Source organism: Lonchura striata, chromosome 16 (assembly GCF_046129695.1).
Source record: "Lonchura striata isolate bLonStr1 chromosome 16, bLonStr1.mat, whole genome shotgun sequence".
In the NCBI taxonomy this organism is placed as follows: Eukaryota; Metazoa; Chordata; class Aves; order Passeriformes; family Estrildidae; genus Lonchura; species Lonchura striata.
In genome coordinates, this window is record NC_134618.1 from 10,886,030 (window position 1) to 10,903,179 (window position 17,150).

General features: G+C 40.5%; 1 protein-coding gene and 1 long non-coding RNA gene across 6 annotated transcripts in view; one reads left to right on the top strand and one right to left on the bottom strand.

Moving 5' to 3' along the window:
- Nucleotides 1-1,586: 1,586 nt before the first annotated feature.
- On the bottom strand, nt 1,587-11,871 carry LOC110475523 (uncharacterized). 3 transcript variants are annotated; one of them, XR_013340858.1, is made up of 5 exons: nt 11,506-11,871; nt 11,171-11,271; nt 9,019-9,101; nt 8,488-8,588; nt 1,587-1,671 (listed from the first exon to the last, which is right to left on the bottom strand). It is a non-coding gene; the product is annotated as an uncharacterized LOC110475523 (long non-coding RNA). The 3 variants fall into 3 exon arrangements; XR_013340856.1 differs by having other exon boundaries at nt 8,488-8,593; nt 11,506-11,869; XR_013340857.1 differs by having other exon boundaries at nt 8,488-8,593; nt 11,551-11,867.
- Nucleotides 11,872-12,359: 488 nt separating this feature from the next.
- CYTH3 (cytohesin 3) overlaps nt 12,360-17,150 on the top strand; it is a 48,832-nt gene continuing 44,041 nt past the window's right edge. For 2 of the 3 annotated variants that reach the window (XM_031506165.2, XM_031506166.2), the window contains exon 1: nt 12,360-12,612. In XM_031506165.2, coding sequence (XP_031362025.1) covers nt 12,582-12,612 — 31 coding nt within the window. In that variant the 5' untranslated portion in view covers nt 12,360-12,581. Of the gene's footprint in view, nt 12,613-12,840; nt 13,513-17,150 lie in introns of those variants that run through there. The other variant, XM_021539757.3, reaches the window with a different exon arrangement.

Sequence of the window (17,150 nt, forward strand, 5' to 3'; positions counted from 1 at the left end):
TCAGGTTTGTGGATGCTGCATTTTCTATCATGCTGAAAATCAGAGACTAGCACAAAAACTTGTCAAAACAGAATGAAAATTCAAACTTTTTTTGAAGTTGGACAGCCTTCTTTTATCTTCTGTTCCCTCTAGCTGCTTTCGAGTGAGAACATCTGTACAGACTACAGCGGGTTTCAAGTCCTTTACTTTGATATACAGTGTATGCTCCCAACAATCTGTTGCTTAAAATAAAAGCTGTCTGGTCTGTGTTGTCACTGTCAATCATAATTTTCAGAGCTCTTCCTCACATTTTCTTTCTGGTTTATAATCACCCATTTGCAGTTGATAGCTGTATCTTCTGTTTTCCTTCTATTTAGCTAAACTACTTACTTGCCAGTGCTGGCAAGCAGAAATCTGCACAGCTTTTCATCACTGGGTATTTTGTTACAGTCAGTTCATCAAGATTTTTTTGCTACTTGCTCAATTTACAGTTAATTCTAATATATTTTCATTAGGTATCCATCAGGAATTGTAGGTATTCCTGAATGGATTTTTGAGCATTTCATCACATAGGAAATGGTTTTTCTGAAGGCCTCTACTGAATCAGCACTGTTGAAAGGTTTGAGTCCCTTTTACAAATGGCTATTGCTACTATAGTTAGCATAAAAGAACACTTTTCTAAGTGACAATATTTCTGGTCAATCTTTTTTATTCACGTGTGTTTGTTAAATTCAGCAGCTGATCTGCCTGGGAGAGCTCTCCTGCCTCTTAGCAGATATTCCAGCTGTGAGAAGATAATGAGATACACAAGGTGACTCCTCTCAACCTAACATACAAACCTGACAGGCAAGGAATAAACTCATGGAGAAAAAACTAGAAAGACCAATCAATTTTAAAAAAAGTGTTTTGAACATATTAGTGGTTTAATCAGATAGGTTATTTTACCAGAAACATGGGATGAGAAGGTATGAATTAAAACTTGAGGCAGGAAGCAACTTAGACACGATTTTCCTTTATAATATAAATTGTCAAGTAGTTCGGATCACACAGGGAGGGTGGGATTAACTGGATATGGGCTCAGAGGAAATAAAAAAAAGCACAAATATTTTACAACCTTTCTGTGGAAAAGGAAAATCACACTTTTACTATTATTTCCCTAGAGATATTTCTGTTTTCCTTGCAGCCATATATGCACGTTATTGTAATGCTACATGGAAAAACAAGAACAAGGTGGCGGGGGGAGGTTGTTGTTGTTTATTTATTTTTTTTTTTGTGTGTTTTTTTTTTTTTTGCATTTCAGAAAGTGTAATCAATAAGAAAAGAAATCAGATAGGAGGATTTATCTGTTTAAGTACCCTAGAGTGGTTTCAGTAGGACAAATCACAGCTCCACTCCTGTAATCCAATCACACAAGATCAGTACTGATGTCTAGCCCTGTTGACTTAATCAGATCTCTGGAGCTGAGGATCTGCCTGTGTGAGCTGAGCTACAATGCCTGGACTTGGTGATTTATGGGAATATCATTAAATTTAGCCTGGGTTAAAAGTGCAGCCCTGTGCACAGCAGAGTCAATGTGAATCTTTCCAGCCACTCCAATTGAGACAATATCATGTTCCTGAAGGGTCTTGACATTTATTGCACACATTCCAAGTATTGTGCTCTTCATAGAACAGCCATCTTTAAGTGTATTATCTTGAAAAAAAGAGACAGAATTTATCAACTGACAATTGTAATAATAAATACATCATGTCTAAAGTTATAGCATATGTATGGACTTCTAAGAGAAATCTCTTCGGAATTCCAGTTTATAAAATAGTAACATTTGCTACTTTGTTTGATTGATTAAATTGATAACAGCTTTTGATAAGACTTTTAACATAGCTTTAAGCTCACTGCTGCTTTTTAATTTTAAACATTCTCACATGAACTGCTCAAAGTAATTGTAAACAAGGTTATTAATACTTTTTATTATAAGGAAATGTTAACTTTTTTATTTCCTGGAGTACTAAATTCTAATTTTTTCCTTTCTCAGCTACACAATATTCATTTGTGATATGCTGGATCTTGTATTACTTTGCTTTATGTTGATGCTGTAAACACTTTAATTTTAATATTTTTATCTACTACTTTTGATCAATTATTCAGTTATTCAGGGATATATGTGAAATGACATCTCAAAAAGCTGCTATTGTTATCATGCTGTTATCATGTTGTTACACTTCAGAAGTGTTAAGCAACTGTTGATTGTTAGCAGAAGGGGAGGAGACATTGTTTTAACAATGGAGGCAGACTCCAAACTCAAAGGTGGAGTTTGTGTCTAGACTTTTACTAAGGGGCCCTGTAAGGAAATTAAAGAGTTCCCATTATCCAAGTGGCTGCTGAGTGTGAGTGGACAATCCTCTGCTCAAAACTGACTGGAACCAAGGTAGGATGTCCAACCAGCTTTGCAGCAGCATTCAGGGAGTCTTTTGCTCATCATGCTCCCAGCACACCTCTAATATTGTGATCTAGAGATAAAAGACCATTTTGTGAACATAAAATATGAAATTGTAGTTTTCCTAACTGCATGTAGTAACTAAATAAACACTTAAATATATACATGCATTAATATCTGCTTGTTTAGATCTATTCCTGCCTCAGTGCTTTCTATAAATGATTAAAAGTTCAGTAGAAAGAATGGAAACACACCCCAGGTGTGTAGCTGTAGGTGCTGCATTAAGCATGGTAAAAGCACACCTTTCTTTGCTGTTGTGTTACTCTGGAATTAATAGAGAAGTTCCCAAATCCCATTGAGATAAAGATATTGCTTTACTCATTGCTGTTGCCTATGGTGAGTATGCTGAAGTAGCATCTTTATTGATTAGCAGTTTAGATTTCTAAGAATACTGATTTATCTGTCATTACTTGCAGTTTCATAATCTAATAAAAAAATCTCATTTCTAATAGGTTCAAGGCAGCATTTCATCATTTTAGCTGAAGAATTTATCTCTTTTTAACTCGTATCAGAATATCCCAGCTTTACTAAAACAAAATTAAAATTACATTATAGAAGAGAATGCTTTGTACAAATGATGCAGGAAGTCCAAACCATTTCAGGAAAAAGCAGCAGCTAGAAAAAGAACTGCCAGGCAACTGTACTTTGTAGAAAGTAAATATGGAAATTCCACAGAAGTATCAGGACACTGGATATTCAAATATAAGAAACACATAAAAATACTTCATGGAATGATTTAATGTATGGAGGAGATAACCACTCCTGTCAACAAGATGAAAAGGTTTTAACTGTGAATGAGACAATATTTAAGAACATAACTAGTACTTGGCAGTGTATTTATCTTGCAAATGTGATTAAGACGTTGAAAAAATGATCTGTTTGTTTTAATTGTAGTTATCTGCCATCTTGTTTTTCAGGTTTGGAGTCTTCCTTAACTGCTGAGCTCTGGAAAAGCCTTTCAGAGTAAAGAGCAGGGGTAGGATTTTGTTAGTCATGAGAATTTAGCTGTGCTCATTACCCATGTCCTGCTAGATACCACTTCCAGCAGGAATACCAGAATGCAGGCCTTAGCAGGCCAGGGGGAAGAACATCCTTGCAGAAAATAATTAATTTGTTCTCAGCTGGTACAAAAACTGAACTATCCCAGATTCTCATGCTTTTGAAGTGTTCTCCATCAACAGCAGATTTCAAAGACTGCTATGTGAAAGTCTTTCAGGCATAACTGTATTGTTATTCCCTAATGCTTTATATTTTTTCCCCACAAACATAAAAAGAAATGGAGAATATAGTCTATTTAAAAAACTTATTCTTTATCCAGTGTGAAAACATTGAGCAGTCCATATTTTCTCGAGCAGCTTTGTGCATTGAAACTGAAGTGAATGACTTTTTATAAAATATGCTTTAATGGTTCCACTATTTTGAAATAAAATTATTATCTTTCAAAATATAGCTCCACCATCATTGTTTAATTTGGATATTTGGGAATTTCATATATCCTGCTGAATGACACACCTGATTGATACAGAAATCCTTAAGTGGAGAGCCTGCATCTGTAACAATAAGATTTCTGCTATTTGAAAATACAACAAAATTTTTAAAGATCCACATTAAAAGGAAACAAAAAATGTTTAATTTAATCACTTTGTAGGACATTGTTGTTTCTATTGTGTTTTGTACACTAGGTCACATTTTTTTATGTTACATTCCTTGTTTAGTCCAAAGCATGGCAATCTTCCAGCCAGAGCTTTTAGTGATAAATTCTGCTATACAAAGCAAAAGTTTTTATATATGAGGCCACTTCCTTCTGCTATTTTATCATCTTCCTGGTTTTGTCTGTTTTCAATAAATGCCTTTGTATTTTCACATCTTTTATATGCTTGTATACACAGACGCTTTCCTCTGTATTAAAACTGATAGTAGCAAGTTGGTAAGGATAAAAAAGACTGTTGACTTAATTTTCATTGCACTAATACCCTATATGAATGCTTTAATGTTACTGTATTAAAAGATCTTAACATTGATATTAAAACTATTTCCTGAATTTGGCAGTGGGGTGGAAAGGCAAGGGTGATCTTTCATAATAAGGTTTTAAAATGGAAATAATCTCTGGGTACAGGTACACTTTAGTACTACAGATTGGCATAAGAAGGCTGGGCTCTCACAGCGCATTTGCATTATTTTAAAGCATCTCAAATTAAAACATATTGAAATTTAAAATCTAAAACGAAATTATGGTGGAGGCCAAACATCTCTCCTTTATCTGTCCCAAGGGGCTGAATATTTCTGCCTGAGGAGAAAAATCTAAAAATACTCATCAGTAAAGAGAAGCCACAGAGTCCCCTGCACACACAGTGGAACCCAAACAATCTTGAGGGAAAGGAGAATTTGAATTAGGGGTGGTCAGAGGAGAAAGATGAGATTGGAGGTAAAAAGCTGAAGTTGCAATGCAGCAAACTGGAGAAAAGCTTCTGGAACATACAAGAAAGAGAAGCAGTTCCTGCTGTCCCTGCCCATTCTAGCAGTCTGTCAAGAATTCCTCTTTCCCACAAAAAATGTTACCAAGGATGTAAGCTACAAATCATCATGTACTAATCTTTTTATGAAGACCTCTTCTTGTTGTTCTGCAGACCTATTGTTCTTTTACAATCACATTAATAGACTAAAAATAACAAGGGCAGTTCTACCAGACTTAAATTACAAGTCTGATTCTTAAGAATTATTATTTTATATTGTGCTGATTGAGATCACAGAGATCTTCTTCTGACCACAGAGGTATAAGGTACCAAATTCATCCTTCCTGTAACTGTACTGAGGTAAATGAAGTTACATAAGGAATTAATTTGACCTGTCTCATCCATTTCCTTGGAAAAATTCTTTGTTTTAGCTCTTGCCAAGTTTTAACTTAGACTCTGCCTTGCTTAACATCTTCTTGTGCCTAGAGAAAAGTTTTTCTTTCTTTAAGACTATAAAGAGAAATACAGCAGGGGAAAGACAATTAAGGTGAGTATCTGCTTTTTAAATTGAAAGTACACTTCAGTTATGGTCAGAAAATGCCAAAACCTTTTTATTTGGTATAGATGTGTATGGGATTATTCTTACATCTGTGAGGATATGAAGGCATAAAACAGTACATATAACCATGAAAGGATAAGGATTTAAGTAATGTTTTTCTGCCTAACACTCATATGTTTATTTCTAAATGCAACAGCAGTAATAAATGGGGAGCTTTCTTTGCTAGAGACCATAAGAATTTAAAATATTACACATCAGTTTTTAATAATCATCACCTTTCCCCTAGACTCAACAGGTATATTCAAAAATAACCTATGAGAGAAGCTGAACACCTACTCTCAGCAGTATGTAACTACAATTTCATGATGCAATAAATTTAATTTTTGGATGGCATTGTGGCATGAAATTCTTTGTACAAATTCAACTTAGCAGTACAAAGTTATTTAAAACCCAAAACCCTCTAAAACAAGGACTGGTGAGTGGTTTTCCTCCTGATGGTTTTACATTAGAGTTGATATCATCTGTCTTCCTGCTGCCAGTAAAAAGCCAGGATAAAGTCTGGTCTAAACACTGTAACTCATTACTTGCTAACCTTGAGAAAAATGCAAATACACGTTCATATTTAATCTTGATCAATTTATTACCATTAGATAATCTAGGATTGCACATATGAGATATAACTAGCATGCAAGCCTGAGTATAGGCTCAGCTTGAGAAGGGCTGAGCATGAGGGATCAGAAAGTGAAATTAATGGAGAGTCTGCGGTTCAGAATAAGGTTATAATTATGATATTGTCCCCACAGACAAACTTACAATCCAGCAGCCTCCCTTCCTTCTTTCCACACCATCTGTGTGTCACAGTCTACCAGCGCTGCAATTGTGCCAATGCAACTGTTTGTGGGTCCAGAGCATGAATTTAATCAATAGAACAATTCTAGTTAAAAATGATTAGACTAGACAGAACTTTAAAAATCTGGATTGAGTGATTTGATTTACAGCATGGCTTCATGAACAGCTGCACAAACAGCTCAGAGGCCACAATAAGTCAAAATCATTAGTTGCCAGTTCCTGCTCCTGTCTAAATTTATGGTTCCATATTTATTAAACCCAGATTTGTGCACTGCTGACTAGCCAGCAGCAAGATTTGAGCCAGCTCATGCGGAGATATGCCATTGCATTTCACTCACTGGTGAATCAACAAGAGCACCTGGTGTGACCCTTCTAACACTGTGTGTCACGAGCAAGTACAGCTTGTCACTTGGCTGCCACCTGTGCCAGGGGATGCCAGCCCTGGGACTTGGCTGAGGAGGCTTCCTTAGGCAGGGAGAAGGAACCATGGGGGCTCCCATCCATCAGCTGCAGCCACGTGCATGCAGCCAGAGCAAGACTCATGCATGGTTTGCAGCTTGGCTGCAGCTCCCACTGTAGGATGAATTGGGAATTTTGAATTCCCAGGCCTTGCTGAGACTGGAGAGTGGTATGTGAGAATACATCTAACCATGCCAAGTTGGAGTTAGCCAGCAGAGGGGAATTCAGACTGTGGCTATTTCTCAGGGTGGGAACAGTCTGGCCTTAATCAGCACGCTCTCCTTTGAGAGTTAATTTACATCAAGTTCTTTCACTTTCCTGAGATAGACAAACCCTCTCCAGCTTCATGCAAAATTCCATTCATGATCTGTTTCAGCCCATGTTCTTTGAATCCAAGTCCTCTTTTTCTGTTATTTTAGGCCCAGCTTTCATGCTAGAAAGCATCTGCTTCTGTCTAGTACTGTGCATAATTAATACAGGTAGAACAAGTTCTAATGCAAAGTGTATTTCAGATCAGAAGAATTACAGAGGTGGTGGACCTTTGCAATTTTTGATGCGTTTTGTTTTCCTCACTGGGACATTCTGGTGTTTTTTTCTCAATGACTCACAAGTGGCCCTATCAGTCCTACACAATGGAAACAACCACTACTTTCCAAAACCAGTAATATTTTATGCTAGGAGTAAAGCTCAGTTAGGGAAAAAAAAAAAAATCCACAAACTCTCAAATGTGTCAAGAATAGGAATTCTACTACAAATAAAATTCAGGATATGTTTTCAAAGTTAATCTGAGAGAAACCCCTGTAAAATTTTTAGAAGAGACGTATCTTTATTCTTGGAGGTTTCAACTATTTTAATTGAACTAGCTTCCTATCCATATAAAAAAGCACCATTCATAAAAGATGTTTGACTTGCTAAGCTTTAGCTTTGATGTTCCCGAAAGCAATATAAAATACCTTCATGTAAAATTTTTTTGGCCTAAATGAAAGGTACAAGCATTTTTAAAACCTTTGAGACAACCAGCAAACAGGATTTTCTACAAAAATGTTTTTCCACCTGAGAAAAATAGGATGAGTGTGACAACATAAACATTTTAAGAAACAATACATGGCTGAAACCCATTTGCCAGGCAGAGGAAGTCAAAGACTTTGCCTGAGGGGTTTAAGAATACCAGATTATTCAAGTACTGATAAATTTGGAAAAAAAAAACCCAAAAAAAAAAACAACTTGGGGAAGAAAAAGGACAAACTGATGGTCTAAGATTTTCCTGCATTGAAACTATTAAGCAATGCTTCTTAAAAAATAAAAACTGTTTGACTGTCTAGATTTGAAACAAAATCAATGGCTGGGTATCAATGACAGTGATTCTATCAACAATATGATGTTTTAGAAAATGTAATGCTTGCACTATTTTCCTAAAAATGGGAGACAACTATGTGAGCAAGTTGCAAAATCAACCAATCAATTCTAGATTATAAAACACTGCACAACATTTGTATTGTTTAAGATGTGTCTCTATTTTTGGTATAGATCTATATGCTCTAAGAATGTATTTATTAAGACTGCATAGATGTTCATGTCTCCAAGATGAGCTTTTTCCTTCACGGTAACTGTCCATCTCACCCAATCTAACAGAAATCACACAAAGCCAGACTTGCAAATTAGTGATGTCTTGCCTACACAAGAAACAGGAATACCTGCATGGAGGTGAGTCTTCCTTCCAACAGTAAGGAGCATTATTCCATCTCCCTGCGGCTGATACTGACATGCAGTCTGATGGCCCAACAGTCACTTCTTTCTGCACTGAGAAAATTCGGAATTTTATTTATTATACTTGAATACAATGCTACTATGAACATCCTCATAGCTCATGTTCTTGATTATAAATAAAAACTTTATGAAATCTATAATAGTAAAAATTTTATTTTCATTCACTGCTCTTGGAATCTGGTTCAAACTGAAACCCACAGGAATGGCTTAATATTCAATGAGCTTTATAGACCACAAAAATGTGATGTAATAGTTTCAGTTGTCTTCACTGACTCACTGACACTGACATTTGTATAGGGACAAATGCCATAACAGATGTGCTCCTCAACCCTTAAAATGAAAAATGACATGATAAATTACTTCTTAGTGGAAACTGAAACAGAACAGTTACTGAACTACCCAAAGAGGGACAAAAAAAAAAAAAAAAAAAAAAAAAAAAAAAAGGCAAAGCATATTACCTGAAAATTCAGCTAGTAACCACATTTATCATTGAGGAATCAATGCTGCCAACAGGAGGTTTTGGAGAAAGCCCAATTTTCCACTAAAAATAATATAAACAGACCTGCTATTAGACTATTATTTACATGAATGACAGACTACATAGTGCTTCCAACACAGAAGGTTAGACTTGTGGATATGAAACTGGCAAAAGATACTGGTGGTAAAAATAGACCTAAGACTACAGAAGACACTGAAAAAAAAAAAAAATTCAAGCAATCCCGAGAAAACTATTGATTGGAAGTCTCAATAATATGAAGAAAAAATTTAAAATTCATACGTACTTCAAAACAGAAGAATGATCAAAATTAGATGCGACAAAATTATTCACACAAGCAGGAAATAATTGATTGGAGTTTGTCTTGGAATTTGCTGTGATTGTAACCTGTATTGTTCCTGGCATCTTTGTTGGTAAGGAACTACCCCATATTTAATGACAGCAATGCTGTTACTGTTCAATTGCCAAAAACCAGGAAGGAGTTCTGCTATGGTAGAACTGCTCTAGCTACAATGTAGAACTGTGAGTGTAATTCTTTACTTGATTTTACACATTTTCCAAAAATCTACTCCTGACCTAGTTAGGTTTACAGCCAGACATGAGCTTTACTTTATACACAGGAAAATGAGGCAACAGAGTGAAATGTTTGATCTTAAAAGTTTCTGTGACACCTCTCACCTACAGATTGAACAGCTTTGTCCACTAAAGCACCTTGTACACAGAATTAACAGTTTTGTGTTTAGAACACTTGTAAGATTGGGCCCATACAAAAGTAAGTGTATTTGTGATACACACAGTATGAATGAAAATGTTTTAAGGAATATCTGTCATCCTTTCAAAGACACACAGCCTTGGAGAGAACACTATAATTTTAGTACTCTTTTGTACTATGTATCATTAATAAGTCATTCTACTAAAGCAGGACTGGAAAGAACAGATTCTTCTTGAGAAGGTATTAAATGACATCTAATCTAGAGTTCCAACATAGTAAGCTATATATTCAACAAAACACTGAAAATTTCTCTGTTCAAGTTTATCATGAGTATAATAAAGAGAGTTTTCCATACCTCATGAGTTTGGAATTGGATTTCACCAAGAAGTTTCTATAAAATATTGCAACTGGTCACTTGTAATTAGGACAGACATTTTTCATATCTTTCTTGCATAACAAAATAATTTTTCACTTTGATATTAATTTGGAGAGTTTTAAAACTAGTTTTGCTTCCATGAAGTCAACAGGAATTTTGCACTGAATGGGTGGAAGGAGGACTGTTCTCCACACTTCACTCTCCCCTGCTATTAGAATTAGTGATTAGGCTTTTTTATTTTGGACTAGAATTTTCCTTGAAACCAAGTGAGGGATGGATGGATGGATGGATGGATGGATGGATGGCAAAAAAACAGAAACAAGAACATAAAAACATATACTTTATATAAAGGTGTAAAACAGCATAAATTAAATGAAAGCAAACAATCTGTGATTGATTATAAAATTAGAATTTTTCTCATGAACCAGATTCCCCACTAATGTAAATGAACAGTTTGCTCAGTGTGCAAAAATATTCAGAGCCCACTGTCAGTTCATCTGCATTAAGACTTATTTTAAACCATCCTTTAATGGCACTTTATTGACATAATTTCAAAATCAATCTCTTACCAAGGTGACACTTCTGTTTTATGTAATCATATCCTTTTTATAACTAACTTACTAAACTTGTAACAACATTTAATTTCAAATATGAAAGACAAAGAGGAGTATTTTAAAGGTTTATGATTTTTAGATGAGGTAAAGCACTTTATCACCAGAGCAGCTGTCAGAGCCAAACCTCAGCTCTCAGCAAAATGGGCTGTAATAACCACCTATTAGCAGCAGTGTCAAGAGGTGACTGCTCCTGACACAGCATCCTAGACGGTGCTCTGTCCCATGCCAGCCTACAAAAGGAAAATGAAAAACCTGATATTTTCCTGTTGGCTGACCTTTTCCTCCCACAGCTTCCTTTCTGAATAAAATTTTGACATGAACGTTTTTTAAAAAATAATAAGGGGCGGTGCCAAGGAAGGAAAGAAGGAAGGAAGGAAGGAAGAGTGATGTGCGCCAGTACACTTCAGCTTACCTTTATGACTTTGGAAGCTGCTGATATCCCGACTCCCATGGTAGGTAACTCACTGAAGATCTTTACTGAAGACTAAAGAAATCCCACAGATGCTCTGGCTCCTAGGGCAGTAAGCAGGAGAATAATTTCTGTTACCCACACAGACAACGCTCACCAACGCAAGCCCCTGCACTGCCCATGGGGCACAGTCCCATTTCTGCACCAGGCTCTCCATGACCACTGTGGCAAGGGGAGCACCCAGCACCGGACACAAAAACAAAGAGCAAGCAAGAACCAGCAAAAAACATGCAGAAACATCAGATGTCTCGGGCTCTTTTCCAAAAACTTCAACCCACCTCGTCCCCCTTCATTACGGTGCTTCAGGCCATCTCAGCCCTCACCTTCCAGTCTCCTCCCGCTTCCGTTTATAATGCCCAAAGGAGTCTTTAGACCTCCAAAAAATAGTCAGGGGCTCTGCAGACATTTTCTGGCTCATGAAGACCCCAAAACACGACCCCAGCCAGCATGAGCCCAAGTGACTCGGCCCAGGCTCCTGTCGCTCCCGACCGCCCCAGTGACCCCGGCAGCCCCCGGGCAAGTCGCTTTCGAGGCCTCGGCGCTGCGGGGCCGCGCCGTGCGGGCTGTGCCGGGAGGAAACAGCGCAAAGGGCAGGCGGGAGGCTCCGCTCCCAGCGGGGCTCGGCCGCGGCGCTGAGGGAGCGGGCAGCGCGGCGCTGAGGGGAGCGGGCGGCGCGGCGCTGAGGGATCGGGCGGCGCGGCGCTGAGGGGAGCGGGCGGCGCGGCGCTGAGGGGAGCGGGCGGCGCGGCGCTGAGGGGAGCGGGCGGCGCGGCGCTGAGGGAGCGGGCGGCGCGGCGCTGAGGGATCGGGCAGCGCGGCGCTGAGGGGAGCGGGCGGCGCGGCGCTGAGGGAGCGGGCGGCGCGGCGCTGAGGGGAGCGGGCGGCGCGGCGCTGAGGGGAGCGGGCGGCGCGGCGCTGAGGGATCGGGCGGCGCGGCGCTGAGGGGAGCGGGCGGCGCGGCGCTGAGGGGAGCGGGCGGCGCGGCGCTGAGGGGAGCGGGCGGCGCGGCGCTGAGGGAGCGGGCGGCGCGGCGCTGAGGGGAGCGGGCGGCGCGGCGCTGGCCGCGACCCCGCGGCGGCGGAGGGGCCGGGCGGGGCCGCCTCCCCTCCGCGGGTCACATGAGAGGGGCGGGCGGCTGGGCCGAGGCGGTGGCGGCCGCCGGGGCTGAGGCTGGGCTGGGAGGGACGGGGCTGCGGAGCGCAGCGGCGGAGGTAGTAGCAGCGGAGGAGGAAGAAGAAGAGAAGAAGGAGAAAGAGAAGGAGCAGGAGCGGCCGCGAGGCGCCGAGCCGGTGGAACGAGCCCCGGGCCTCCCTGAGCCGCGGCCGCCGCGGAGCGCCCTGCCCGCGGTCCCAACATGGACGAAGAGGGTGGCGGAGGTGGCGGCGGTGAGTGCGGGGCTCGTGCGGGGGGGAGCGCGGCCCCTCAGCCCGCGCTGCGGGCGGCAGGACGGCCGGAGCCCCTGCGAGCTGCCGCGGCCCCTGCCGCCGGTGCTGCCCCGTCCTGCCCGGCGCCCCCGAGCCGAGCCGAGCCGCCGTGCCGGCGCTACCGAGCAGTGCCCGGGCGGGCCACAATGGGGGCTCTGTCCCGCGCCCGGGCAGGGTCTGGCGGGGGCGCGGCGGTCCGGGCGCTCCCGGGGGCGGCGGGGCAGGCAGGCAGGGCAGGCGTGTCCTGGCCCCGCCGCCGTGACAGCCCCGTGCTCGCTGCTGCAGCTGCTCCTCCGCTGCCAGAGGGGAAGGGGCAAAATGTGAAAAAGTACGCGTCTGGCAGTGTAGGAGAGGAGAAAAGAGTAATTGAGCTCTGTTTGTGTGTGTCATCTTAATGGAGGCTCGGTGATAATCACGGGGTGGTTCAGCCAGTTTAAACAAGGTGAACTGTTTCCAAAGGCAGCGGCGTTAACCTTGCTGGATACTACTTTTAGAAAATCCAGACTCGCATGTTGGGGAAGCTTTTATTTGTATTATTTTATCTTTTGGAGACAGGCTTGTGCGCTGCCCCAGTTTAAGGCACTGCAGACGTGCCACACGCTTCCCTCCTTTAATTTATAATGTGTTTTGTGAGTGCGTGTGTAAAGCTGCTGCCTGAAATAACCAGTTCTTGTGTATCATCAGCGATAATGGTGGCTGAGCAGGAGCTGATCCTGCCCTGGGGCAGAGGGACCGACTGCATGGCCTGCCCTGTATTCAGTGTGTCTGTGCCGTGGTGGTGCAGAACGGAGCGACGAGGGTATATCTTAAACCAAATGCTAAACAGGCGGCCTTTGAATGCGTTGGCTGATCTCTAAATAGGTAAACTAAGGGCTAAGCATTGTATGATTAATAGTTGCGTGCTACTTGTTAATTCTAAATATAATTACCCAGAACTCGGAAATCAAGAGGGTGTGGTGTTTGTTTTGACAACTTGAAAAAATAATACTATGATGAATCAGAAAAATAATTCTTCAAGCAGTGGGTTGGAAATGTGGCCATTTCTCAGCAGGCATTTCTGCTTGTTTTGACAGTGATAGACTTAACTCTTAAAACAAAACTGAAAAAGGAAAGCAAAAGACAAAGCGAGTCAGTCTTGAAAAGTTATTATTCAAAGCAGTTGAACACTGTAATTGCAAAGAGCAGAAAGCTCATTTAACTCAAAATATGTTATTTTCACAGTATTATGGACTTGCATCTGTAGTTGAGGGAAATGAACATGCTTGTTATTTGCACTTACCGTGTGTAATATAGTACTTAATCATGTGCGAAATGTAAACTAGAAAGTGGACATATTGCTGAATTAATCTTCCATAAGATGTTAAGCATTTCAAAGTTGGATTTGCATAGGGCGACAGATAGTCAGGACCTGGGGACGACACCGTCTGTGTTTAGCTGAATGCTGATTCTATATGTGAAGCCTGATTTATACCTCTAGCATGCAAGAGAAGCTGATATCACTTTAATAAACATATTGCTTTTTGGGGGTAAACTACAGTACAGTGTATTGTTGTAAAACAATCACAGACAAGTAAGACTGGAATTTTGTTTTGTAATTGGTGTATATGACATTTTACTCTGACTTCTTGTAAGTATTGCACTTTATTCTTGAATAGAGACCCAGTCTTGCTTTTTCTTAGGGATTGCTGTCATTTTGGAACACCAGGATTAGTTAGGTAATTTCTAGCTAATGAATTGGCAAGTTGTTATTTTGTTTGGGTTTCCCCCCCTTTTTTTTCTTTGATGACAGGATACGTATGGATTTGACAGCCTGTTTTAAAAGTCTTTATTGCTGTTGAGTAATGAGACTTGTGATATCTGAGCAATGAGACTCCCTTTGGAGCCTGACCAGGGCAGCCCAGTGTTTTGAACTTCTGCAGGACATTCTTAATCCTCATAAACTTGATATTATTGAATGGGAAGCTCTTACAGCTTATCACTCTGCACAGGTACTTTAGGAAGTATGCAAAATTATTTAAGGGCTGCACAGAGTCACCCTAATTAGAGACTTGAACTAGATAAGCATGTAAATATCTAGGACATTAAAGTGTGATTCAGAAGGTAAGCTGCTATTCCCAGTTCAGCTCTGCCTGCTGCGCTGCTCTTCAGTTTGATTTGCATCCTATGCTTCAGTTCTCTTATTTGTCAAATGGGGTCAGTTGTTTTACCACCTCTGTTAAAAACTGTGAATGAAAACAGAACTGTGTAAAGTTAGAATTTATTATTTTAGAATCACTCGGTGGAAGAGAAGTGCTAATTAAAGGAATTGTTCTCAGTACCTCATTTTCTTTTGTATGTGGAGCCCTAAACAGGGCCGTGCATTTATATTATACAATCCACTTCCACACAAGCCTCCCATTGACTTCAGCAGAGGCTCTGTGCATGGATTATTGATGTGATATGATCCGAGTCAGTTGGTGTTTGGCTCAACTTTCTTTTGTGTCCTGATTAAAATATCTCTGTGGTTTGCTTAGTGCAGGAAATTTCTCCTCCTCCCTCTCCCCACTTGGTTTAAAACTACATCTTGTGTGATTTGAGAGGCTTTTCTCACAGGCTCACAGTCAGGTGGTGGCAGTGCCAGTGGCCAGGACCCTCGCGTTCAATAGTGCTCTTGGTGTGGTCACACAGTGAGCGAGTGATCCTCTGTGAAAGGTCAAAATGTATAAACAAGTCAGTGCTGCAGGCACAGGATAGAGCTCCTGTTTGTTTTCTGAATTTGACTCTGCTCTTCAGTGCCCCCAATTCAATTCTGTGCCATTCCTCCAGAAAAAGACTGCAGGATTGGGTACTTACCAGCTTCTGTATGTTTGTTTTACACTGTCTTTACAAAGGGCTCTAAACCGACATGCCAGAAGGTTGAAGTCCTGCTTCTACTTGACAAATAGACCAAATTATAGCACTAATTATGGCATTGAGGTTTCCCTACTGTTCCCCAAACTCTGTGCTTTATTTCTGAATGTCGAAGCTCTTGTGGGATAGAGCAGTTGGGTTGCCAAGCTCTGTTAGTTGCTGGCTGTGCTTGCCAGTGATGGTGCCAGGTAGCACGTTGGGGCTGTGATGAGGACAGAATGAAGACAGTCCTTCATTAGGAGAGACACCAAGAGACCAGATCGTCGCACAGAGGGCTCGGGAGAGTGGATTTGCTGCCAAGCCAGACTTAGCACGATGACTTCTGTTCTTCTGCAAGGCAAGACAGTTACCTACTTATTGTAAAAGCTGTTAAATGTAACAAATGACACAGATTTTTCTTAGAAAAAAGTTTCAAAATTGATGAAAAATATATATTCATATGAGCAGGCCCATCTCTTCTTTCCACATTGTAATACCTTTCAAAGGTAAACCTTAAAGATACCAGAGGCCATGAGATCTCCTCATGGATATAGACATTTGCATTGCATTTAAGACTAATTGTGCATGTTTTCTTATTTTATGAGTTTCTTTTATTATAATCAAAGGTGTTTTAGTTCAGAAGAACATTAAATATGTTCCACTCCCTACTCATCAAAGTGGATAACTTGTACCAGTAGTTTTATTTAAAAGTTGTCCCAAAAGTCCTTCAGAGGAGGGCTTGTCATTTTAGATAGCACTTTGGGGAAATCCCAAGAATACAAAAATGCACATAAGTGTTGGATTGACCACTCCGCTTGGTTCTAGGGAGTAAAAAAGAGCAGATACAGAGATAGTTTGTTTATGTAACTTACTTTTTTGTGTTATTTTGCCGGCCAGCAGAACTGCATGCTAAGTCTCTTGTTTGCTAAATAGATATTTTTTCATGCTAAACTAATCTCGTATTTCTTTGGATTATCCGTCAGCTCAGTAGGATCTTAATTTTTAACCCAAACCCATTTAATCTGTTATCAGTGCAGTAAAAAGGTCATAATAAAGCATTATCAATTGTGTTGTACATATTAGTTATTTTTTGTATCAGAAAATGTGCTTGTTAATTGCAGTAACTTGTTAAGTTTTTCTTAGCCTTATGTTTGGTATTCTTAGCTGTGACTTGGAAGAAAATGTGCAGTTTTTGCTGACAGAGTCTCCAGAGGTGGTTGGTTGCCAAACTTGATGTATTGTTATATAATGGTATTTGGTGACATGCTCAGCAGTGTAAGCACACTGTGGATTTAGGGGAACAGTGTGCCTGTAACAGCATCTGTCTGTACTGTTGCAGCTGGGAAAGAAAGCTGTAGGATTTACAGGCAGGAACTGAGTGTATTTTGCAGAACAGCTGGGAATCACAGTAATAGCCACATGAAAGTGGGCTCCCTGTGGGCCACTTACCAAATGGATATTGCAATCTCTTAATATCACTGGAGTTCCAAGAGCTTTTACCAATTGAAGGGATGCAGAAGGTGAGACAACACAGTGATTTTCAAGATATATTCTGCAGTTCACATTACTTTTTTCAATCCCATCATATTTATTGCTTCCCCTTCTTTCTTTTCAGGATTTTGAATGTTTTT